The sequence below is a fragment of the Silurus aristotelis genome (genome assembly GCF_946808225.1).
Source record: "Silurus aristotelis genome assembly, chromosome: 4".
Classification (NCBI taxonomy): Eukaryota; Metazoa; Chordata; class Actinopteri; order Siluriformes; family Siluridae; genus Silurus; species Silurus aristotelis.
Window position 1 is genome coordinate 28,899,463 of NC_139577.1, and position 26,941 is coordinate 28,926,403.

At 37.6% G+C, this 26,941-nt stretch overlaps 2 protein-coding genes across 6 annotated transcripts in view; one reads left to right on the forward strand and one right to left on the reverse strand.

Moving 5' to 3' along the window:
* The window catches only part of inpp4b (inositol polyphosphate-4-phosphatase type II B), a 765,675-nt gene that overhangs the window by 55,664 nt on the left and 683,070 nt on the right, over positions 1 to 26,941 (reverse strand). The window lies entirely within an intron of this gene.
* On the forward strand, positions 5,390 to 26,442 carry LOC310724509 (putative E3 ubiquitin-protein ligase HERC6). Of its 4 annotated transcripts, none has more exons than XM_083538622.1 (24): positions 5,390 to 5,694; positions 7,265 to 7,418; positions 9,195 to 9,277; positions 9,368 to 9,595; positions 11,114 to 11,205; positions 11,430 to 11,557; positions 12,115 to 12,242; positions 15,106 to 15,161; positions 15,465 to 15,565; positions 16,185 to 16,244; positions 16,377 to 16,467; positions 17,844 to 18,024; positions 19,011 to 19,162; positions 19,698 to 19,829; positions 19,946 to 20,044; positions 20,832 to 21,005; positions 21,083 to 21,223; positions 21,319 to 21,485; positions 22,495 to 22,561; positions 22,671 to 22,741; positions 23,076 to 23,259; positions 24,390 to 24,492; positions 25,537 to 25,763; positions 26,052 to 26,442. In XM_083538622.1, exons 1-23 carry the CDS (start codon positions 5,469 to 5,471, stop codon positions 25,749 to 25,751), a joined length of 3,033 nt encoding a protein of 1,010 aa, XP_083394748.1. In that variant the 5' UTR covers positions 5,390 to 5,468; the 3' UTR covers positions 25,752 to 25,763; positions 26,052 to 26,442. The 4 variants fall into 4 exon arrangements, with proteins under 4 accessions (XP_083394748.1, XP_083394750.1, XP_083394747.1 ...); XM_083538624.1 differs by having other exon boundaries at positions 16,380 to 16,467; XM_083538621.1 differs by having other exon boundaries at positions 25,537 to 26,442.

Below are 26,941 nucleotides of genomic sequence, written 5' to 3' on the forward strand. Positions count from 1 at the left end.
AATTGTAATTTTTAAATTAATAATACATTTTAAATATTTGTAGTTTAGTTTAATATAATTATAATAATCTATTATATATGTATATGTATATGTATATATATAATATATCATATTATCTTCTTCTTCTTCTTCTTTCGGCTGCTCCCATTAGGGGTCGCCACAGCGGATCATCCGTCTCCATACCACCCTGTCCTCTACATCTGCCTCTTTCACACCAACTACCTACATGTCTTCCCTCACCATATCCATGAACCTCCTCCTTGGCCTTCCTCTTTTCATCCTACCTGGTGGCTCCATCTTCAGCATTTTTCTACCAATATAATTCATGTCCCTTCTCTGCACATGTCCAAACCATCTCAATCTCGCCTTCCTCACCTTGTCACCAAAACATCCTACATGTGCTGTCCCTCTAATAAACTCATTTCTAATCTTGTCCATCCTCGTCACTCCCAACGAAAACCTTAACATCTTCAGCTCTGCTACCTCCAGCTTCACCTCCTGTCTTTTACTCAATGCCACTGTCTCTAATCCATACAACATCGCAGGTCTTACCACAGTCCTATAAACCTTCTCTTTCATTCTTGCAGATACCCTACTATCACAAATCACTCCTGTCACTCTTCTTCACCCACTCCACCCTGCCTGCACTCTTTTCTTAACTTCTCTAACACACTCTCCATTACTTTGCACTGTTGACCCCAGGTACCTGAACTCCTCCACCTTCTCCACCTCTTCTCCCTGCAACCGCATCACTCCACTGCCATCCCTCTCATTCACACACATGTACTCTGTCTTACTCTTACTGACTTTCATTCCCCTTCTCTCCAGCGCATATCTCCACCTCTCCAGGCTCTTCTCAACCTGCTCTCTACTCTCACAACAAATCACAATATCATCTGCAAACATCATAGTCCAGGGAGACTCCTGTCTGACCTCGTCCGTCAACCTGTCCATCACCACTGCAAACAGGAAAGGGCTCAGGGCCAATCCTTGATGCAGTCCAACCTTCACCCTGAACCAGTCTGTCGTACCTACTGCACACTTCACTGCCATCACACTGTCCTCATACATGTCCTGCACCACCCTCACATACTTCTCTGACACACCTGACTTCCTCATACAATACCACAACTCCTCTCTCGGCACCCTGTCGTACGCTTTCTCTAAATCCACAAATACACAATGCAGCTCCTTCTGTCCTTCTCTATACTTCTCCATCAACATCCTCAAAGCAAATAAGGCATCTGTGGTGCTCTTCCTCGGCATGAAACCATACTGTTGCTCACAGATGGTCACCTCTTCTCTCAGCCTGGCTTCCACTACTCTTTCCCATAACTTCATGATGTGACTGATCAACTTAATTCCCCTGTAGTTACTGCAGGTCTGCACATCTCCCTTATGCTTAAAAATCGGTACCAGCACACTCCTTCTCCATTCCTCAGGCATCCTCTCCCCTTCCAGAATCATGTTAAACAATCTGGTTAAAAACTCCACTGCCATCTCTCCTAAACATCTCCACGCTTCTATGTCATCTGGTCCAACCGACTTTCCATTCTTCATCCTCTTAATCGCTGCTCTCACTTCCTCCTTACTAATCCTATCTACATCCTGCTTCACCAACTCCACATCCTCCAACCTTCTCTCTCTCTCATTTTCCTCGTTCATCAGCTGCTCAAAATACTCCCTCCATCTTCTCAACACACTCTCCTCACTAGTCAACACATTTCCCTCTCCATCCTTTATTGCTCTAACTTGCAGTACATCCTTCCCAGCTCGGTCCCTCTGCTTGGCCAATTGGTATAAATCCTTTTCTCCTTCCTTAGTGTCCAACCTCTTATACAGTTCCTCATATGCCTTTTCCTTGGCTTTCGCCACATCCCTTTTTACCTGCTGCCGCATCTCCTTGTACTCCTGCCTACTTTTCTCATCACTCTGTCGATCCCATTTCTGTTTTGCCAACCTCTTTCCCCTAATGCTCTCCTGCACTTCCTCATTCCACCACCATGTCTCCTTGTCTTCCTTTCTATTTCCAGATGTCACACCAAGTACTTTTCTAGCTGCCTCCCTCATCACTCCTGCAGTAGTTGCCCAATCATCCGGCACCTCTTCACCACCACCAAGCCCCTGTCTGACCTCTTCCCTGAACCTCACACTACAGTCTCGCTCCTTCAGTTTCCACCATCTTATTCTTCTTTCAGTCCTCACTTTCCTTCTCTTCTTCTTCGCCTCCAAAACCATCCTACAGACCACCATCCGATGCTGTCTAGCTACACTGTCCCCCGCCAACACCTTACAGTCTCCAATCTCCTTCAGGTTGCATCTCCTACACAGAAGATAATCCACCTGTGTGCACCTTCCTCCACTCTTTTACGTCACCCTATGATCCTCCTTCTTCTTAAAATACATGTTCACCACTGCCATTTCCATCCTTTTAGCAAAATCTACCACCATCTGCCCTTCCACATTCCTCTCCTTAAAACCATACCTACCCATCACCTCCTCATTACCTCTGTTCCCTTCACCTACATGCCCATTAAAGTCTGCCCCAATCACCAATCGTTCTTTCCTAGGTACACCTTCTACCACTTCATCTAATTCACTCCAGAATCTTTCCTTCTCCTCCATCTCACAGCCAACTTGTGGAGCATAGGCACTGATGACATTTATCATCATCCCTTCAACTTCCACCTTCACGATCATCACCCTATCAGAAACTCTCTTCACCTCCACTACACTCTTACTGTACTCTTCCTTCAGAATCACCCCTACACCATTTCTCTTCCCATCCACACCATGATAAAACAGTTTAAACCCACCTCCAATGTTCCTGGCCTTACTCCCTTTCCACTTGGTCTCCTGAACACACAGCATATCTACCTTTCTCCTCTCCATCATATCAGCTATCTCTCTCCCTTTACCCGTCATAGTACCAACATTTAAAGTACCAACCCGAACCTCTACTCTCCTACACTGCTCCTTTTCCTGCCGTCTCTGTAGACGCCTTTCTCCTCTCCTTCTCCTCCTTCGGCCAACAGTAGCCCAATTTCCACCGGTACCCTGTCGGCTAACAATACCTGTGGCGGTCGTTGTTAACCCGGGCCTCGACCGATCCGGTATGAAATTCTCATTTGTGATCCGCATATTTGATTTGGCACATGTTTTACGCTGGAAGCCCTTCCTAACGCAACCCTCCCTATTTACCCGGGCTTGGGACCGAGTGCACTGGCTTGTGCCCCTCTAATGGCTGGGTTATAATATATCATATTATATTATATTAATAATTATTATATAACATAAGTATCTTAATAAATATTCATTTATTTTTTTTATTTAAGAAAAATTTTTATGATTTTATTTATTCATATTTTTTATGTCAGATAAAAAATTACTTTAATTTATTTATTTCTGCTTTTTTTTCAATCACTATTACTTGTTGCTAAAATGGAAGATCTCGAAGATTAAGAAACATATTAAGTGGAATTTGGATTTAAGTGTCTTCTTCTTCTTCTTTCGGCTGCTCCCATTAGGGGTCGCCACAGCGGATCATCCGTCTCCATACCCCCCTGTCCTCTACATCTGCCTCTTTCACACCAACTACCTACATGTCTTCCCTCACCATATCCATGAACCTCCTCCTTGGTCTTCCTCTTTTCCTCCTTCCTGGTGGCTCCATACTCAGCGTTCTCCTACCAATATAACTCATGTCCCTCCTCTGCACATGTCCAAACCATCTCAATCTCGCCTCCCTCACCTTGTCTCCAACACGTCCCACATGTGCTGTGCCTCTAATAAACTCATTTCTAATCTTGTCCATCCTCGTCACTCCCAACGAAAACCTTAACATCTTCAGCTCTGCTACCTCCAGCTCCACCTCCTGTCTTTTACTCAATGCCACTGTTTCTAATCCATACAACATCGCAGGTCACACCACAGTCCTATAAACTTTCCCTTTCATTCTTGCAGATACCCTACTATCACAAATCACTCCTGTCACTCTTCTCCACCCACTCCACCCTGCCTGCACTCTTTTCTTTACTTCTCTAACACACTCTCCATTACTTTGCACTGTTGACCCTAGGTACCTGAACTCCACCACCTTCTCCACCTCTTCTCTCTGCAGCCGCACCACTCCACTGCCCTCCCTCTCATTTATGCACATGTACTCTGTCTTACTCCTACTGACTTTCATTCCCCTTCTCTCCAGCGCATATCTCCACCTCTCCAGGCTCTTCTCAATCTGCTCACTACTCTCAGCACAAATCACAATATCATCCACAAAAATCATAGTCCAGGGAGACTCCTGTCTGACCTTTAACTTATTCAACCTGTCTATCACCAATGCAAACAGGAAAGGGCTCAGGGCCGAACCTTGATGCACTCCAACCTTCACCTTGAACCAGTCTGTCGTTCCTACTGCAGACTTCACTGCTGTCACACTGTCCTCATACATGTCCTGCACCACCCTCAAATACTTCTCTGACACACCTGACTTCCTAATACAATACCACAACTCCTCTCTTGGCACTCTGTCGTACGCTTTCTCTAAATCCACAAATACACAATGCAATTCCTTCTGTCCTTCTCTAACAGCATTAAACCATACTGTTGTTCACAGATGGTCACCTCTTCTCTCAGCCTGGCTTCCACTACTCTTTCCCATAACTTCATGGTGTGACTGATCAACTTAATTCCCCTGTAGTTACTGCAGGTCTGCACATCTCCCTTATTCTTAAAGATCGGTACCAGCAAACACCTTCTCCATTTCTCAGGCATCCTCTCACCTTCCAATATCTTGTTAAACAATCTTGTTAAAAACTCCACTGCATCTCTCCCAAACATCTGCATGCTTCTACCGGTATGTGATCTGGTCCAACCGACTTTCCATTCTTCATCCTCCTAATCTCTGCACTCGCTTTCTCCCTACTAATCCTATCCACTTCCTGATTCACCATCTCCACACCATTCAACCATCTCTCTCTCTCATTTTCCTCATTCATCAATTTGGATTTAGGTGTAATAATAATAATAATAGTAATAATAATAATAATAATAATAATAATAATAATAATAATAATAATAATAATAATAAAACAGTTTTACATTTTACACTTAATTATATACGTCTGTTGAATAATACTTGACTCCATTAATGACTAAATGTTAGAATATTCAATGATATTGATATTAAGTACACGTGTAAAATATAATTTCTTTATTATTATTATTATTATTATTATTATTATTATTATTATTATTATTATTATTATTATTATTATTATTATCATTATTATTATTTTCATTATTATTATTATTAGGATTAACAGTTCCATTGCAACGATTGCTTCACGTGGCGCCCCCTGTAGGAAGTATGACAACATTACCTTGAATTAAAGCATTAGTCAGGCGACACACATTGACACACACACACACACACACACACACACACAGAGCGTCTCTGCAGCAACATCATGTTCTTCTGCTGGGGAGATTTATCCAGAGCACAGCTCGCTTTTCCCGGTATTGGAGGGAATATTTTCACTCCGACTTCAGTAGACTTCAGTGAACCTCTGGTTCAGATATGTTGTGGAGAACAGCATACTTTATTCCTGACAGCAAGGGGCCAGGTGCTTTCCTGTGGCCGAAACTCTAAAGGACAGCTGGGACGATCCAAAGTCAGAGATACCAAACTACCAGGTAAACACACACACATACTCAGAAAGAAAGATAGAGAGAGAGAGAGAGAGAGAGAGAGAGAGAGAGAGAGAGAGAGAGAGAGAGAGAGAGAGAGAGAGAGAGAGAGAGGATAAATTAAAATATAAAGATATATTGAAATCAGCAATACATATAACACTTAATATTTGGTTTATAGAATGATGAAAACAATCACTATTTGTTGTATATACTGTATATATATACAGTATATATATACAGTATATATATACAGTATATATATACAGATTTATTGTACTCAAACTGTTAAAAAAAGTAATGCATTATATTTGACAGAATGTTAAGTTTCCTTCTTGCCTTAATAAGTTTCAGTTTCGTTTCTTCAGTTCTTCTCTCTGGTATATCTGGCATTCATCCATCAGACCCCTCCTATAAGACATTTTTAATAAAGAATTGTTTAACTATTTCCTTTTAAAGTATACTCCAAGCACTAAAGTGGTGCTGAAAGCCAAATTGTCCAGTTTATTAAGTTGATGAAGTTAAATATGCATGCTTTATGTTTTCTTAAGCTAATTTTACAATTATACCTCTGTATTTCATAATAATAATTATAATAATTATGAATGAAAAAAGCACTCATGGATCAACTTATTAAAATAATTATTTAAAGAATTTCCATTTAAGTAAAACATATAGCTTTTTGATCAATATTATTGATATAACACATTACCTATTCAAATGCTAATAAATAGCTATGATAAATTAAGATTTTTTAAATATTTTAATAATTTGAACATAAACCTTCATTAACATTTACTGTACAGACAAAAGTATTCAAAATTGTAAGACAAACTCAATTGTATAAGATGTGTTTGGATATGGGAGTATTTTTGTTCTTGTTATACAGTTTTGTTTGATCATTTTGTTGGGTTTTATTTACACTATATAAACAAAAGTATTGGGACACCTGACTTTTCCAGCCATATGTAGTTATTTTCCAAACTGTTACCACAAAGTTGGAAGCACACAATTGTATCTTTGGATGTGGTAGTGTTGAATTTTTGAACTCAGAGACCCAAACCTGTTCCAGCATGACAATGCCCATGTGGGTTGAAGTGGATGATCTCCTGCTAAAGAGTTCTAAACTCAACCCTGTTGAATTCACCTTTGTGATGAATTGGATTGCTGACTGCGCCCAGGCCTCCTCATTGCACCTACATCAGTACCTGTACACCCTTATAGCTGATTAAACACAAATCTCCACAATCATGGAGCCTCCAATCTTCCTAGAAGGTTATAAGAACAGCAAATGGGACATGGAATGGAATGTTTAAAAAAAGCATGACTCGAAACACACAAATCTTTGTCCATGTAAAGTTCTGTACTTAATTTAAATACATTAGTCCGTTTTTATTTTCAGTTAATACAATACAGTATCTTAATACCATCTTTCTCGAGTCTTTGCTTTTGTTATAGAGTGGTAGAATGGTCTTTATCTGTTTCTCCTTCTCGTTTTTTTCAATGTCTTTCTCTCTGTTTCTTTGAGAGCTTCTCACGGTGAGTTTCCCTCTTCTTTTTTTTTATCTCCATGCAGTGAAGATTGAAGGATTGGGAGATGTAGCTGCGGTGGCATGCGGACAGGACCACAGCTTGGCTCTGGGTAATTCAGGTCAAGTGTTTTCCTGGGGAGCTGGTGGAGAAGGTCAGCTGGGCCACAGCATCCCGGTGGCAAAATGTCCCAAACCAGTGTAAGTATTAGGAAAGGGTCTCTGAAGTCTGGCCCCAGGACTGAACACTGCATTCTAGCACACACATCCACAGCGGTCAAACTAAACCCTACTGCTTTAATTCTACTAAAATTTAATTCACTGAACTGGAGCTTAAAAATTATATTGTAATGAGCAGCCTGGATCCCATTTGTTAAGTTTGGACACTTCTGAAAGGTTGTGGATCTATCAGGTTGGCAAATGTCACCTTAAGAAAAAGCATTGCCACCCCATCTGCCACCCCAGCACTGGTATCCAATATGTCACATATAATTTAATCATTTTTTTAATAATTCTAATCTTGTATATAATTGCAAGAAATCTCATCTTTCTAATAAAGTGTGGACAGAACAAGCGACTCTAATATACTGCTTGATTTTAGTAAATCAAACACAGTCAATGCAACGAGCCTGAACACTGATCTGGTCTAACTCTTTTAATGAATCAAAGCATTTGTATAAATATACATGTAAGCATATTATATATTATTATAGTCTTATATTATATATATTATAGTATACGCTAAACTCTTTTCAAAAAGATGTTGTTCACTAGCATGCACTTTCAGGATTGTCCGGACTTTTGACAAATGACATCATGTGAAAACAATGCATTTGCCGGTTTATGTTGCACCAAACACTGTGATTTATTTATTCATTTTTAATCCTATGTTGTATGATTTAAAGACAGTGGCAGTGAGTAAAAGACAGTAGGTGGATCTGAAGGTAGCAGAGCTGAAGATGGTAAGGTTTTCGTTGGGAGTGATGATGATGGACAGGATTAGAACAGAGTTTATTAGAGGGACAGCGCATGTAGGACGTTTTGGTGACAAGGTGAGGGAGGTCAGATTGAAATGGTTTGGACATGTGCAGAGGAGGGACATGGGGTATATCGGTAGGAGAATGCTGAGGATGGAGCCACCAGGAAGGAGGAAAAGAGGAAGGCCAAGGAGGAGGTTCATGGATGTGGTGAGAGAAGACATGCGGGTAGTTGGTTTGAAAGAGACAGATGTAGAGGACAGAGGGGTATGGAGACGGATGATCCGCTGTGGCGAAACCTAATGGGAGCAGCTAAAAGATGAAAAAGAAGATTTATTTATTTTTAATTGGTGGTTATTTAAATGCGGTTTCTTTGTATTTGTTATGTGTTTTTGACTTAAGTAAACAAGTACTTAATACATTGAGGCTTTATATCTACATATAAGTGCGTATCATGCTTACTAAGGGTTAGGGTTTGGGTAACCTAACCATTTTGTCTAGTAAATTAAACTTGGCATAGAATTAAACTCGCTACAGCACAGAACTCAAGAAACAATTTACTGTAAGATCTCATTTAAATTATGTCATTCCAATCCAGATAAGTGGTTTAGTTAAAGTCAATTACACAAAATTAAATAAAAAAATTTATATTTATAGACCGATAAATGTGCGCCCCAGTGTAAACACCAAATATGTGCCCAATTCCAACCTCTTTCATATTTCTGTAATTTCATAATATTCGCTGAGAAGTTGTAGTTCATTTGGTCAAAATGCTATAATTATGAAGGTGTTACTATTGCGCCCTTGAGCAAGGCCCTTAACCCAATAATGGCTCAGTTATGTAAACGTTCTCATTTGCAAGTCGTGTCTGCCAAATGTCGTAAATTTAAACGTTAAATGAAGAAAGTTGGGATCAGAATGACAGCATTTCATTCTAATGCTACCAATTTATAAATAGCATAAACATTTCTAAAACATGAAAATTGTTTGACCTTTCCAGGCCAATTCCATTACAGTTACCCTTCCAGATACCAGTAGTGCAGGTATCTTGTGGAAATTTCCATTCTTTGGCTCTAAGCAAGGGTAAGTGTGACCTTCATTTTCTAAATAAAAAATGAACATCATTATAGTGATAAAACATATCGATAAAAGAAGAACATAACTGTCTTGAAGGAGGTGAAGTCTTTTCGTGGGGTCAAAACAAATATGGGCAGCTGGGACTGGGAAAATCAGTGGACCTGCAGCCTAACCCTGCACTCGTACGATTTCTTGTTGGAGTTCCAGTCATTCAGATCTCGGCTGGTGGATCCCACACCATGGCCTTGGCTCTCCCAGGTCAGGTGTTCTGCTGTGGAGCTAACAGTGTTGGGCAGCTGGGCCTTAACAGGACTGATGACAATGGTATTATTTTACATTTAGCTGATTATAAGATCTTGAACAGTATGTTAACAGTATTCATTGTGCTTGTTGTTCTATTAATCTAGGAGAAAACGAACCATAACAAATACATTTTTAGTACACAAATGCGGAAAAATGTTATTAATTAATTCTTTAGTGTTCATATACATTTGTCTGTAAACAATATATGGATATATGGGATATACATGTGTGTGTGTGTGTGTGTGTGTGTGTGTGTAAGTGTATGTATATGTATATATATATATATATATATATATATATATATATATATATATATATATATATATGTGTGTGTGTGTGTGTGTGTGTGTGTGTGTGTGTGTGTGTGTGTGTGTGTTTGTGTGTGTGTGTGTGTGTGTATATCCACTGTATATATACACTATTGCTTTTGCCCCCATTTTTCATGAGCTGAACTCAAACATCTAAAACCTGTTCTATGTACACAAAAGGCCTATTTCTCTCAAATATTGTTTACAAATCTTTCTAAATCTGTGTTAGTGAGCACTTTTCCTTTGCCGAGAGAATCCATCCACCTTACAGGTGTGTCGCAACTTGATATGATATTGCACAGGTGTGCCTCAGGCTGGCCACAATAAAAGAGCGTTCTAAAATGTGCATCACACAGCACAATGCCACAGATGTCGCAAGTTTTGAGGGAACGTGCAATTGGCATGCAGACTGCTGGAAGTCCACCAGAGCTGATGCCCGTCTTAAGCCGTCTCCAAAGGCATTTCAGAAAATTTGGCAGTACATCCAACCGGCCTCACAACCGCAGACCACGTGTAACTACACCAGCCCATGACTTCCACATCCAGCATCTTCACCTCCAAGATTGTCTGAGACCAGCCACCCGGACAGCTGCTGCAACAATCGGTTTGCACAACCAAAAAACCCCTGCTCAAACTGTCAGAAAGTGTCTCAGGTAAGCTCATCTTTATGCTTGTCGTCCTCATCAGGGTCTCGACCTGACTGCAGTTCGTTATCGTAACCGACTTGAGTCACATTTGGAGAGGTCTCTTCACGGATAAATCCCGGTTTTCACTGTACAGTGCAAAATGCGTGAGGCAAATGGTGGTCACACCAGATACTGATTGGTTTTCGGATCCCCCAATACAGTTAAACTGCACATTTTAGACTGGTCTTTTATTGTGGCCAGCCTGTGGCACACCTGTGCAATAATCACGCTGTCTAATCAGCATCTTGATCTGCCACACCTGTGAGGTGGATGGATTATCTCTGTAAAGGAGAAGTGCTCACTAACAGATTTAGACACATGTTTTAAACAATATTTAAGAGAAATAGATCTTTTGTGTACATAGAAAAAGTCTTAGATCTTTGAGTTCAGCTCATGAAAAATGGGGGCAAAACAAAAGTGTTACGTTTATAATTTTGTTCAGTTTGTTCAGAAATGATCCCTAAATAAGTGAGATACTAATCCCCAAATTAGCATATTGGACATTCTGCATATAGAAGTGTAATAATACATCTTTTATATTGTAGGCAGATTTACAGTGTGTGCAGTTCCAGCATTGAAGTACTTGAAGGTGTCTTCTATCAGCTGCGGAGCAGCTCACACAGCTATCCTCACTAAGGTATGTCAATTGACAAGGACATTGAACAAACAGCAGGGTAAATTCAATGATGTCTACATAATGGCAATTTCATCTTTTATTCTTTAAAAAATAAATTGTACTACATGTGCGCTACAGAACAGTTCCACAGAGATATTCCACATTTTTGTAACACATACCCATTATACATATGCCAATCTACCTGCCCCATCATGCAATTACTGACAGTTTTCTATTCATGTCAGGAAGGAGAGGTGTACACATTTGGAGAGGGAGCTCACGGTCAACTCGGGCACAATTCCACCAATAACGAGCTTCTACCCAGGAAGGTTGAAGGCATTGAAGGACCTGCTAAACAAGTAACTTGTGGAAGGTGATGAACAAATGAGATATTCACTGGACACATTCCCTTTCAAAAGTGAAAACATTTTGTCGCCATTGACGCATGTGCAAATCAGAGGAAGAATAATATGTAAATAAAGCATTTACATGTATTTATTGTTTTACAACATCACAGGAGATTTGCACAAGACTAAAGCAGAACTTTATCTCATGTATAAGGAATTAAAGCAATGTAAAAACAAAAGTTTAGTTTTTCAAAAATCACATATGTAGTGACGGTCAAGTGGCAGTCATTCGCCAATAGAAATGAAGGTGCTGTTAAACGTAATTAACTTTATCATTATGCCATGATTTCCCAATTCTTTAATTATTACTATTAAATAAGGGGACAAAGATCGTTTTTTTTTTAAAGAACAGAACGTGGTTGTTTTTAATTAGAAGTAGAACATTTTCTGTCTAAATTGTATACTTTCCTTTCAATTGCATTAATATAAATATATGTAAACAATAAGCTTCATTTTTGTGGAATGGCATCTTTTTTTATTATTAATTGTACACCACTACCTACTTCTTTAATCTACACTACAGCCAGCACACTCTGGTTCTGATGCCATCTGGTATCCTCTTCACAATTGGCTCTGGTGAGACTGAGAACAGGCTGCAGCCGGTAAGACTGGAAGGAGACTGGAGCAGCTCAGGAGCAGGACTGCTCACAGGTAAACGTTTGTTTATTTGGATGATTGTTTTACCCAGAGTGCCTTAGAACTAGGAATTCATTGTGAAAATCTTATTAAGAGAGGAGGAAACAGAAGGCAGGCGACAAGGTTTCGATACCAAAAAGTTTCAAGTTTAATTCTATAGCGTTTTTCACAATAGACATTGTCTCAAAGCAGCTTAACAGAACTTAAGAATTAAATTGAATGTTTATTTATCCCCGATGAGAAGCCTGGGGTGACTGTGGCAATGAAAAACTCCATTTGATGAGAAACCTTGAGAGGAACCAGACTCAAAAGGGTGATATCAAGAGTGCGATTATAGTCTTTAAAACAATACAAAACACTGGAGACTGAGAACTACTATGAGCACCGGAGGGTAAGATTATGATAATGTCCTTTCTTCAGTCTTATACAGTCAGTTGACATTATGGAACCAAGAGCTACTGAGCAACTCATAAAATAGATCAACATTTGAGATCATCAAAGCTCCAACACCAGCTTCTCCATGCCAGAGCCTTTAAACATTCAAAGAGGCCCAATGTCCAAATTCTTCATGAGGTGGAATTATCTAGGGATACACCAGCACCATTATGATTTTACCTCATGAAGAATTTGGACATTGGGCCTTAAAAGGTCCATAATCTTTATGAGGTGGGACACAACTGGAGCTGGCACAATCTCAGGATGCCTCAGGATGGGTAGAGAAAAAAAGCAGTGGAGAGGAATTAGCGTAGCTGCTGTTCATAATATTAACAAGCACAAGCAATTGATCAGATGTACTGGAGCATGTTTATAATATGTGATGTGTGTTATGTGAAGGACTTGCTAAAGATACGTCTTTAATCTGCGCTTAAACTGGGAGAGTGTGTTTGAGCTCCCAACACTGTCAGGAAGACTATTCCAAAGTTTAGCTAATTGTGAGAATGTTATACCACCTTTAGTGGACTTTGCTAGAAGCCTGTTTTTGTAATGTAGGTGATATGATTTTCAAAAGACAATTTGCCATCTATAATAACTCCCAGGTCTTTTACTTTTGAACAAGTATTTACAGTACATGCTTCTGAATGCAAGTTGAATTGTTGGAACCTCTGTGTACTGGTTTTTGGGCCGATGAGTAAAATCTGTTTTATCTGAATATAATAATAGAAAGTTATGCGTCTGTAACACTCACTGGTTCCACACTAGAAGAAAGAGAGACAGGCAAAAGTTCACCAAGCAGAGCTGTCTATTTTCTTTCATTCTCACCCCGGCGCTTTACTTTCCAGTTCTCACGGCAGGGCTCACCCACACACTCGCGGTTCGGGACTTTCCATCTTGACGTTCGCCATCATCCTTCGGATGGGGCAACAGTGTAATGTGCTAGTAAGGATAGAGTCTATGTTGTTAGCCATTTTATCGAAATCATTCGCATTTGGGGGTTTAGTAAAAAGTTGAGACAGATCAGGCAGGATACTTATGCAATATGAGGTAATGGTCTGTGATGGCATCATTCTGAGGTAAAATATCTATATAAGTGACTCCGTGGGATATTATTAAGTCTAGTGTGTGTGATTAAAACGATGAGTTGGTCTAGTGATGTTTTGATTAACCCCAAAAGAGTTTAGTAAGTCCACAAATGTTATTCCTAGGGCATCATTTGCATTATCGGCGTTAATATCAAATCTTCTACAAGCAGCACTTTATCAAAATTGACCAAGAGGTCTGAAAGGAAATGAGCAAACTGGAAGAAACTCAACATAGGGCCCCGGGGGTCTGTACACAGTGGCCATTGCGAAAGATAGTAGAGGTTTTCTATATCTAAGGGTACAACATTAAGAGCAAGCACTTCAAATGATTTAAAATTGAATCTAATCTTTGACTAACATTAAGAAGGGTACTATAAATGGTTGCTTACAACCAGTCTGATGGGGCTCATGCTTATAAGCATATCCTGATGGTGTGGACTCATTTAGACTCATGTAATCATTTCCATGTTCCAAAAGTCCATTGTTGTACTTTCTTTCAACCTTTTTAGTTTATAACGCACATCCACCCAACACACACATCTCTGTGCGTTCAGTCCTTTTTCTCTCTCTCTCTCTCTCCCCCTCCCTCTCTCTCTCTCTCTCTCTCTCTCTCTCTCTCTCTCTCCCTCCCCCCCCCCCCCTCTCTCTCTCTCTCTCTCTCTCTCTCTCTCTCTCTCTCTCTCTCTCTCTCTCTCTCTCTCTTTTCCTTTTGGTGTTTCCTCCAAAGCCCAGCCCCCAAAACAATCAAAGTCTTGGAAATGTCTTTTATTTAGTGCTGCAATTAAACAATGAAAACATATTGTAATATTTAAACAACTTATTGTAATATATTTTTTTAAATGGTTGCTTTAATAATTTTCCTTGTAAAATAGCTGTTGAAAAAAACTGACCCTGATATATCACCCAGAAAATTGAAGAAAAAATATCGAATTTAGCACAAACATACCAAGTCATCCAGAGAAATTACAAGCAGATTTGCTCAGGAGTTTTACACACACACACACACACACACACACACACACACACACACACACACACACACACACACACGATGAAAGATCAATTGCAGCAGACTGTGCAGTCATTCATTTAGATTTTACACATTTTACACCTTCCGCATAAGACTTATTATTAGACAGCTCAGCTGTAGAAAGGAATGCCAGAGGAGATCGTTTGTCCTGACAGCGATCACACTGCACAACACTGCACTGAGACTCTGCATCTTATTATTAGCTCACGGGTCAATATATGAACTTGACCAAAATTCACTGTTTGCAACCGTACACACCATTACTGCCTTTCACTCTTACCGTTACACTGCTTACAGTGATCTATCCTAATTTTTTTCATTCAAACAGAAATGAAGATATCATCTGGATACAGCACCAACTTTCTTTACTTTCCATCTCTCAAGGTAAACACACTGCCATACTGTATATTACTTTATACAGCTTTTTCACTTGTGGCAAGTCCATTATCTATTGAGGTTGTCAAAAATTCGTACTTATCTAGAATAATAGATCTATGTATACAGTTCTGTTGCTGAGGAGTTGTTTGTATTCTATATACCTGGAAAAAGTCTATAGATCTATTATTCTAGATAAGTACGAATTTTTGACAACCTCAATAGATAATGGTCAGGTTTTGGTGATAGTTCTTTCAAACAAAAGAGCAGATTTACATAAAAAATTTCTTTTTTTTTGGTTTATTTGTTCAGCCCAATATTCTTGGAAAACCATTTGGAAAACTTGAAGAAGCCCAAGTGCAGAAATGGGTTACAATGTTGGAGACTGATAAAAGAATCAATGAAATCAAAAGGTAAGAATAAATTGCTTTATTAAAGATTAAAAGTGCTGGTACATTATGCTTTGCTATGCTTTATATATATATATATATATATATATATATATATATATATATATATATATATATATATATATATATATATATATATATATATACTGTATATGAGGGACGGTCATAAAAATGTATGTAATGAAAATTGAGCTTAGTCCTTCTCTACATATCCTCCACCTAAGGCGACACTTCTCCAATTTTTGAGCTGGTGGAGACCTTCTTTGAAGAAGCCTTCTTTTTGACTCTTGAGAAAAAGTTCCACCCAAGTAATTATCACTTAGAAATGGTGAAATTTGTGGGCGACTTTGGGTACGAAATTCTGCCTCATCCCCCCTACTCCCCCATCCTCGCACCCAGTGACAAGTTCCTCTTCCTTGACTTCTTGAAGAAACCACTTCGTGGCAGGCGTCTTAAAGACGACAATGGGGTGATTGCAGCGGTGGAACTTTTCCTTTAAGAGTCAAAAAGAAGGCTTCTTTAAAGATGGTCTCAACCAGCTTATCAATCTTTTGTATATTTATATATATATACTGTATATATAAAACATAATTTACTTTATTCTTTAATTTTTTTACCACAGAGAGATTTCCTTGATCTTTGCCACAAGCTCTAATCTGGTTGCCTGCTTCATCAAAGACAGGTAAATCTGTTAAATATATCTTAAATGAGAAACCAGTGGCCTGTAGAGATTTGATATTCTTGATAATAATTCTGCTACTCTATGCACAATATTACAGTTCATTCCTCACACTTTTAAATCTTTTGTAATCAGTAGGAATTCTTCAGGTGCCATTCAGATTGATTTGAATGCTGCTAGCCAAACATTTGACAAGCTCTTGACCATTCCCTGGATCAAAAACTCAGTTGAGTATATTTTTTATTATCAGGCAAAGCTTTCATATAAAAGGGATTTGTATCCTGTGACTATCGAATATTTTACATGGCAATCAGGCAAAAAAAAATAATGCAGATATTCAGTTCATATTTAAAATGAATATAGGAATAAAGCAAAAGGGTCATAAATTTATCAATAAACACTTCACAATGTTTTTATTGTCAGGCTGGAATATGTCAACATCTAAATCTAGTATAGTGAATAATAATACGTCAGCAATCAACAAACTTCGTTTGAATGTATTTATTATTGACATTTATCTACAAGGTACATACTGAATTAATTAAAGTGAACTTATTTATAATTATAGAGACAAATCTACACAAAATAGTGCTACATATGAAAGCAAATCCAAAATTATATTTATATTTTTATCTAGCTGATGGGGAATATCTGGGGAAGAATTTATGGCCCAAGGTTTTTACTGTTTTGTCTCCTTGAGCCCTAAAATAACCCTTTGATTATATCAAATGGTTTACAGTTTTTTTTGATGAAAGTTTGTTGCAAGAAGTTTGGTTAAAAGAGGGCACTTAGTAGGGGTAATGCACCTAAAAAGCTACTTAGTTATAGTTGCCATATTCAAATTCATAGTCATGCTCCTGTCCACACTAATTATGTGACTACCCACCTGACTGTACTGGTAATGCGATTAACTTTTATAAGAAACAGCTCAAAAGCATCTATTTTCAATGAAAATCAGATTAGAATCTTTATTTTCTCCCCCCTAGTCCACTAGTTGTGTATCTGACACCCCTATTATAATAGCATCCATCGATCAGTAGTGATCTCCCTAAAACCAAACAGATATACAGTAGCTAAAGAAGTAAAGACATAATGCAGTAAATGTAAATTAGAGGTTGGCACTGATAGTTAATTGCTGGAACTATCCACAAAAATACATACTGATAGTTTTTCCGGGTTGCATGCTGAGATGGTACGCTGTCATACAGTTTGAGAGCGACTTTTAGAGGCAAATCAATGATGCCATGTACTGTTTGTTTTGACACGTGAGACCGCTTGGCTGTACCTCATTCATGTTAGATCATAGTGCATTAAGTAAAGTTAATAGATAAAATGAAAATGAAAACGAACAAGAAAAATGTTGACATTAACAAGGCCAAAGCATTAAAATTATATTTATTTACATTTTTGATTTTGTAGTAAAGTTTAGTATTATTTTACATGGAGTGTTGTTTTTATTTAATTTATCCAGTATTCATTTAAAAAACTATTGGATGATTACTCGGTTATCGGCAAGCACAACTCAACCTATCTACTGGTCTACTGTAAATCTACTGATCATTTTAAGCAAATTGACGTTGCAGTAAAGTTGTTTTACCCTAGGTGAACATCACAGATGTGGTGGAAGTCCTTTTGTATGCTACACCGGTAATGAGGTGTCCTGAGATCTTCCTGATTCTGCCCACATGCTCCTTTCTTCACGAACATCACAGCATCATTCCGCTGGTGCTGCCGTTAGCTGTAGCCATCACAAACCTCAGTGACACTGCCTTGAAAATCCTGAGTATGATTTTTATTGCCATTATTCATTCATACACACATTCATCTCTGTATATCAATTTCTCTATTTGAATTACAGGCAAATATGGATATGAATAGGAACCTATGTTATGTCCTCATCCTGCTTTTTTTTCTATATTTCAATTACAGTAAATCTTTAGTTAAAGCCATAAAAGTTTATTTCTATTGACTGGGAACAGCAAGGCCAATAACACAGACATAAGTGATAAGGACAATAGTGCATAATGTTGCCAATGTTAACCTTTGGACCCTCCTGTAGCCTATATTCAAAATACTAATAGAAACAAAATGAGGATTTAAGGTTTAGGAGATGCAGGTACATTGTATTAATATAGTTCTAGGCAGTTTAAGACATTTTCACTTATAACTTCCTTTAAAAATCCAGTAGCTGAATGATAAAGAAAATTCAGGAGTAAAGATTTAAGATTTTAGAGGCAATTAATACTATTAATACTATTCAATTCAATGTCATGTGTATAGTAAACAATTTACAATTATAAATTACACATTTCGAATGTATAAATAAGTCCCTGTAAGTTTGTCCCTAATGAGACTAATGACTACAATCACCATGAATTGTTTTGCACTCAAGTGTCCATCAGTGGACAGTTGATTATTTCAACAATGATGGAACTATAATGAATGGATATTTGGTGTCACACAGATGAGGATGGGTTCCCCTTTGAATCTCTCCAGATGTTTCACTCCTAAATCCACAGGGAGATTTTACTCACCATTGTCGCTTTTACACATCTTGATGAGCTTATAGGGGATATAGGGCTAAATTTATGAATTTGTAATGTTTTTCTTTTAATCTATCAATTTCTTTTAAGCAGCTTTCCGTTGACAGTGTTCATACAAATAAACACACATAAATACCAATCAAATTGATCTGAATTAGAAGTAATGTGTATAAAATGGGTAACTGCAGTTTATTTATTCATGGTTTATTCTTTTTGTGACCGACAGAAGAACACTGGATCTCCATGGATGCCAACATTATGACAAAGCATATCCGCATGTGGAAACAAGCCATTGCCTTCCTCTTGATGTCGCATATGTGGGAACATTATAACCCTGGTTTGAAAGCAGTGCTGGAAGTCCTCAAGTTACTTTACAAGGTCAGTGGCTGCTTTTTGGGCTATTGTACTTCAATAGACAGATATTACACATAAATCAATTAGAAAATTACCTTTTTTAATAGAAAGAGTTCTGTTCAATTTATTACAAAGTGTTATTAAGTCCAAGAAATGTATATTCAAGCTTTATTAGCTATTATTTATATGAACAGACATAATACCTTAAAGCATTGATACCAGAAGAATAAAGGAAAAAGCACATCCTTAATTAAAAAAAAAAAAAGAAAATACAGATCTTATTGTAAGTTGTCTACAAACTCTAGTCCATATTGTGTATTTCCTGTAAATGGCAGTCAAAATGTGTCCACTTCTTATATTGTTTTAAATGTGACCATCTACCTAATAATTTATGACGATAGAAATTGAATTGGAGCGCTGGGCGTTATGGAGTTATAATTAAAGAATCACCTTGAATTTATGTGTGTATGGGAGGTGGTAGCTTAGTGATTGAGGCATTGAATAATTATATTTTGTATTCATATTAGATTAACATTAATCCACGCTTTTCCATTCGAAGGGAAACAAAAGGGCGGTGAAGTCAAGGAAGGTTCCACTCAGCGAGTTCTACATCCCAGAAATTGGAACTACACCTCAGTTACTGGAAAAAGATGTTACGCTGTGGATATCGATTAAGCGTGGAGCAGTTTTGGTAAAACTAATAAATGTGTAGAACAGAAAAACAAAACAAGAATCGTTCCACCGCAACAGGGAGCTAGCTGATGTAAGCAAATTAGTTTTTCTAATCTTATTTTTCATGTTGGACAGGAAGTGCCTCGGACATCTGCCATTTTCTGCCGTTACCCATTTCTCCTGGACCTGATGAGCAAAATCGTCATTTTCAAATACATTGCTGAAATTACAAAGGTATTCCAGTTGTTATTAGAGAATATTAATTGTCATGTTATATTGCATGTACTCAGTATACACATGTATTTGTGCTGATATTAGATGAAATGGCTGTATATAAATGTATCTGATCATAAGGTGTAAGTTTCTATGTGTCAAATAATGGCTTCTTCATCATTCCTAATAATAATAGTGCATAGATGTTTTTAGTAAAAATAACATTGGAGCAAATGCAAGTATAATCCTTGGAATGGGTATAATCCTTAACGAATGGAACGCCGAGTCGGAACCAGCGGGGAATTCTGTCGGACACGGATCCGGATATGGAGCAGGGACCAGCGGGGAATGCTGGTGGTCTGGAGTCCTGGAGACCATTTAGAACCGACAGCGAGAGAGGCCAGAACGAGAGCTTATAAAGGGGAATGGGAATGAGGAACAGGTGCCGGTGATTAACGCCGAGAGCAGCAGAGAGAGGCAGCGTGAGAACCTCAGAGGGGGGCGTGGCAGGTGGATCCCTAACAATCATTTAGAACACATTTTACCTTTCCTTTTTCCTGCAACTGCTGGTGAGCTGGTAAACTGCAAAATAGATGAAATGAATGTCAAAAACAGTTACACCTTAACTTGAATGTAAACATAAGCAATAATGATGGCAACCACTGAAGGATAAACAAGCCACATTGATCGTGGTACAGTGGAGACTGTTTTTGATTTTAGTTTTAGTTAGATAACATTATAATTTATAGTAAAACACATTTTTGGTAAACTCCATAAAAACAATAAACGAATTACATTCATGTTCCAGGTTGCTCATCAGATCATCCACAACAGTGTGGTGACTGGTGGAATCTTCCAGGACATGCACAGGGAAGTGCCAACACCAATCCTCCAGCTGAAAGTGAGACGTACTGCCCTGCTTGAGGACACATTCAGACAACTTAACAATGCTGACCATGAGAACTTCAAAAAAACTCTTGTGGTAAGAAGAAAACTTAAATGTTTTAAACTTAAAAAAATGCAACTGGTCAGTGAAACTAACTTTCAGGTTTCTTACAGGTGCAGTTTGTAGAAGAGTCCAAACTGACAGATGTGAACAAACGGGATTTCTTTCTTCATGCCTTTAATAAGCTTTTGGCTCCTGAATCAGAGTTGTTCATGTACAATGATAAGAAAACAATGATCTGGTTTCCTGCTAAGGTAAAAAATATACCATTTGATGCTGAATAATGTTGATAAATGCTTACTTTATGCCTACATACTTACATTACATTGTTCTGATTATTTATTTTCAGCCAACGGTTGAATTAAAACAATACTTCCTGTTTGGGATCCTCTGTGGCCTGGCTCTCTACAACAACAACATTGTGTACATGCCCTTTCCTCTGGCCTTGTTTAAGAAGCTGGTCAATGTAAAGCCTAGTTTGGAGGATATGATCGAGTTCCTCCCTGTGACTGGAAAGTACGGGAGTACCAGAAAAAATTATAGTTTAATTCACTATTTCACTATATATAATATATAGATGCACTTTCTAAGAATAACTATCAGGTCTAAGCAGGCATTAAGAAGTTGTTTGTTCTCAGCAATAATACTACACATTAGGAAGACTGTACAGAGTTGTTTAGAAACTCAGAGCCAACTATGCATGAACTTAAAAAAAAAAAACACCTAGGTTACTACTATTTAGTTTTAAAGAATCCTGTGTAATTACATTATTCAGATCCCTCCGCACACATACCGTTTCCACAAAGTCAGAGGCACACAATTGTATAGGATGACAATTGTATGAAGGAGCATTACATTTTCCCTTCACTTGAACTAGGAGACCCAGACCTGTTCCAGCATGACAATACCCCTGTGCACAAAGCCAGCTTTATTAAGATATTCTTTACATGGGTTGGAGTGAAAGATTTAGAGTAGGTTGCTATAGAGCTCTGACCTCAACATTATTAGGATGAATTGGAATGCTGACTGCACCCCAGGCCTCATCGCCTCACCTACATAAGTACCTGACTTTACTAACACCCTTGAAGCTGAATGACCACAAATCTCCACAAGAAAACTTCTGAACATCTTCCCAAAAGAGTGGAGGTTATTATAACAACAAATGGGGACTCAATGTGGAAAAGGATGTTCAAAAAGAACATATCAATCTTATTGTTAGCTGTCCACAAACATTTGTCCATAGAGTGCACACAATAATTAAAGCAGCATAGATGGTTAGAAGCGTAGTAAATGTAATATAATATGTATATACCGATTATTCATTTGAGAAATAATTAACGTGAAAATGCAACTAATGACAAATATAAGAAATATAAGATACATGATTATGGAAGGTCATTTATTTGTAGATCACACTCGGTATGATAAATGTTAATAATTATTTTAGTTGAAAAGCTTGGGTTATCTTTTAATGACCCAAAATTACTCATTTGTATTAATATCTGTTTTGTTTTTTATTCCTCAGGAGTTTGCACTGCATTCTTCATGAATACTCTGAGGATGTTGTCGCTGACTTGGACATCGTTTTCTGTGTACGAGACAATTCGGTCAAAATTGCATAATATGACATTGATAAAAAAATTTTTTTTTTGTAATGAATAATTATTAATTTACAAAAGATTCTGTTCCTTTAACCCTCAGGTGCACTGGAACGGTGTTGAAATGGAGCTCGAGCCAAACGGAAAAGAAATATCTGTGACAAGTGACAACAAGTAAACTACATTTTGAACATTTGTATGATAATATGAAATCATTTATAAAATGTTAATACTTCCTATAAGCTTATTTAACTGCATGCGGTATTATTAAGCTTATAGGAAGTATTAACATTTTATAAATGATTTTATATTATCATACAAATGTACAAAATGTATGATAATATGAAATAATTTATAAAATGTTAATACTTCCTATTTAACTGCATGCAGTATTAATACCCCTCTTATAATGTACAGTATTTTATCTTAATGGCCTAGGATGTGTTAATGATTCTTAAACCTATAAAAAACTATTGTGTTTGTCTCATTGTAATAATTATTTCCACAGAAAGAAGTATGTGGAAGCATATATCGACTACGCACTGAACAAGTCAGTAGAGCAGGTGTTTAATGAGTTTAAGAGGGGATTCTACAAAGTGTGTGATGAAGAAGTGGTGAACTTCTTCCAGCCGGAGGAGCTCAGAGGAGTGATGGTGGGAACAGAGGAATACGACTGGGACACATTCAAACAGGTCTGATAAACCCGGATAAATAAATCATTTTGGAAGTATTCAATGTCCCTTTTTTACTCGTGCTATTTCTTTGTTTTTTTAAATATAAACTGCAGAAAAAAATACTCCACAATAGGGATCTAACAAAATATAAATGCATTATTTTGAAAGAAGAGATAATGTCTTCCAAACAGAAACAAATAGACAGACAAATTTGGATATTAATTTTTTTTTTTTTTTTAAATGGAAGCAACCACTCGTTCAAAAACCAATGTTGAGCAAATACAAGAATGAAACAGCAGCTCTGCAAGAATACCCTTAGCAGAAATTTCTTAGATACAGTTCTTTAAGTTGGGCACATATGAACCAATTTCCATTTCTATTTTCATTTGTTTATCTTCTCAAGCTCTATCAGGCTGGATGAGCATCACTGTAATGTATTTTCACAGTCGATCGGTCCGATAGATCCATCTACTAGATCATTTTAATAAAAAAAACTGTTGAAACTGGCCAGGTTTCAATGTTGATAAGTTCTGTTTGGTTTCCTCCAGATGTTATGATTTCAATTTAGCCAAAGTCGTTCAGTCATGGATTTACCAGAAGATAGATTCATGTTTCTTCTGGCATAAGAGCTTTCTTTTGAAAACATTGAACAAACTGTTATGTTCTGTATACTAAAAGTTGGTTTTCTCTAAATCTGGAAAACACCTGATTACCTGGTTATTATATCTGTGGAAAAATTTTAGGATTTTACTATCCAATGAATCCTGAGAATTGTTACTTCTAATATATGTCATAAGTCATAAACAGTGGAATGCTGCAGAGACGGTTCTGCATTTACAGGAGCTCTTGTTTAGAATGACATTCACGTTCTCAATCCCCTCACTGACTACAGCCCCTCTCCAGTTTGATGCTCATTTTGGCTCTGAATTCTATAACAATTTAAGGGTTTTGACTGACAGAACACACAGATGTGTATCACAGTCACAGCCACAGTCTTGTGCCATGACAGACTTTTCTCTGGAGGTTTATGGAAGATATAAATCATTATGAAAACATTTATTGAGAAGCATTTTTGCAGATTGATTTGATTTATTTAGAGTATGATCCTGCTATATTTATGTGAAGAACTATTGTATTGTTGTATTTAGAATACCGCATATGCTGGGCAATACCATGAGAGACACCCTGTTATCATTGCATTCTGGGAGGTCTTTGAGGAGCTGACACAAGAGCAAAAGAAAGCCTTTCTTTGTGAGTACATTTATTTTGTTTCCATCTATTCGAAATGCTTGTGTGTTTCCAATAATTAAAGCCTGATGCCAAACCTAATGCCAAGGCAAGTAAGTTTTGACCATTCCATCCAAGTACAAGTATATAGTCAGTATATTGCACGGTTCAATCGTTTAGTAATTAGCCTTAGTTTACTGGCTACCCATATTTTCATTAAATAGATTCTACTTGGCTACAGTTCTAAAAAAAAAGATGCTAATGCTAGTTTGGGATGCATCTTTAGCTAATCTCACAAATAGTGAGTGACCATGGATAAACAAATGTCATGAACCAAATGTCAAAAGTAATCTTGGAAAAATGACATCCCAAATCAGATCCTTAAAAGGGTTCCTTTATTGTACCAACATGACCTTAAGGCCACTTCAAGGTATACTCTGATCAGGCATAACATTATGACATTATAACATTATAAATGGTGAAGTAATAACACTGATTATCTCTTCATAATGGCACGTGTTAGTGTGTAGGATATATTTAGGCAGCAAGTGGGAAGTTGTGAAGTCTGGCCCGAGTGATCCGATCCAACAAACGATCTACTGTAGCTCAAATTATTGAAGAAGTTAATGTTGATAATGCTTGATGTGTCAGAACTGTTTTGATGGCTAAAAGGGGGACCAACACAATATTAGGCAGGTGGTCATAATGGAAAGCCTGTTTGGATAATATTCACTAAGGAGCTTGTTTTCATTGATTATGCAGCTAGTATGTGGGACCTTTAAATTTACAGTTCAATATATTAAAGTAATGTGAACAAGAATCGTACAATGAGAAATGCAATATTCTCACACACACACACACATAGACACACACATACACACAAACATATATATATATATATATATATATATATATATATATATATATATATATATATATATATATATATGTTTGTGTGTGTGTGTATGTGTGTGTGTGTGTGTGTGTGTGTATGTGTGTGTGTATGTGTGTTTCTGGTAAATGCTGAATGGTCACATGGTCATTTTTCTGTCCTTCCTCTTTTACCAGTGTTTCTGACGGGTTGTGACCGCGTTCCCATCCTTGGAATGAATCAGGTTAGGATGACCATGTTAGACCGTCCCAACTTCACTCAGGACCATCTGCCAGAATCGCTCACCTGCCATTCTTATTTAATGCTCCCTCCATACGAGAAAAAGCAACGTCTACAGACAAAGTTTATCGAAGCACTTAATCACAACAGAGGCTTTTGGAGAGAAGAATAAGAAAATGTTTAGGTTGTACATTGTTCTAAAATTTATTCACCATTATAACATATATACTATATAGATCATAGATTATATATAACATAGCATCATTAGTACTCATTAGGATAAATTGAATGTGGAAACAAATATATTATGTCACTTACAAAGTAATACGCAGCACAGACATAGTTGATTAACCAATATTACACTTGTTGAAACTTATTTAAAGGCTCTTCTAATACAATGAAATAAAAGTATGTTCTGTTTATGTCTTCCTCTTCATTTTCTTTTTCTTCCTCTTTCGGCTGCTTCCATTAGGGGTCACTACACCTGATCATCCGTCCCCATACCCCTCTGTCCTCTACATCTGCCTCTTTCACCCCAACCACCTGCATGTCTTCCCTCACCACATCCATAAACCTCCTGATTGGTCATTTCTCTTTCCCTCCTTCCCGGTGGCTCCATCCTCAGCATTTTCCTACTGATATACCCTATGTCCCTCCTCTGCACATGTCCAAACCATCTCTCTTCACCCTTCTCTCACAAATTATATGTTTAGTTTAAGTGATTGTGGCAAGTTAATCTTTTTACAGATGTGTGAATGAGAAAGCATTTTACCACAATGACTTATTGCTTTATATTGCTATCTGATTGTTTTCAAAGTCAAAAGTGTACTCTTGCTGTAATAATAAAATCATAGAGTGAAATTCAATTGTGCATTAAAGTATCTGAACCGGGCCTAAACAAATATAATACCTGCCTGCCTCAATGGAACCTTCAGGCTGCATTATAATACATTGTGTTGTGTGCAAATTTGATTGATTGTTAACAATACAGTGATGTATTTTGTCATGTATGGCAATGAAGAATAACTCATATACACACAAGGAAAACCAAACACAGGTGGAAGTACCGTATTTTTCGGACTATAAGCCGCTACTTTTTTCCCACGTTTTGAACCCCACGTCTTAAACAACGAAGCGGCTAATTTATGAATTTTTTCCTGGGTTTTTCCTGGTTTCACAAACTTCAAGCCAAAAAACTGAACCCCATAATATTTGACCAATGAAATTTCCGAACGGAAACGAAAAAACGCACCTCACCTGTGTTCTGAGCTGCACGGCTTCGGGAGATTAAACTTCCATCGGATGATTTTTAAACGCACAACGATGCCAAAACTATGCCCCCGAGAGAAATAGTTGTAAAAG

What these genes read in the sequence shown, in the direction of transcription:
- LOC310724509 (XM_083538621.1), top strand. Translation starts at nt 5,469, where the DNA reads ATGTTCTTCTGCTGGGGAGATTTATCCAGAGCACAGCTCGCTTTTCCC. An exon ending in TTCCCTGGATCAAAAACTCA is followed by an intron (nt 16,468 to 17,843) that starts GTTGAGTATATT and finishes GTTTTACCCTAG; the next exon opens with GTGAACATCACAGATGTGGT. An exon ending in ACTTGGACATCGTTTTCTGT is followed by an intron (nt 22,562 to 22,670) that starts GTACGAGACAAT and finishes TTTAACCCTCAG; the next exon opens with GTGCACTGGAACGGTGTTGA.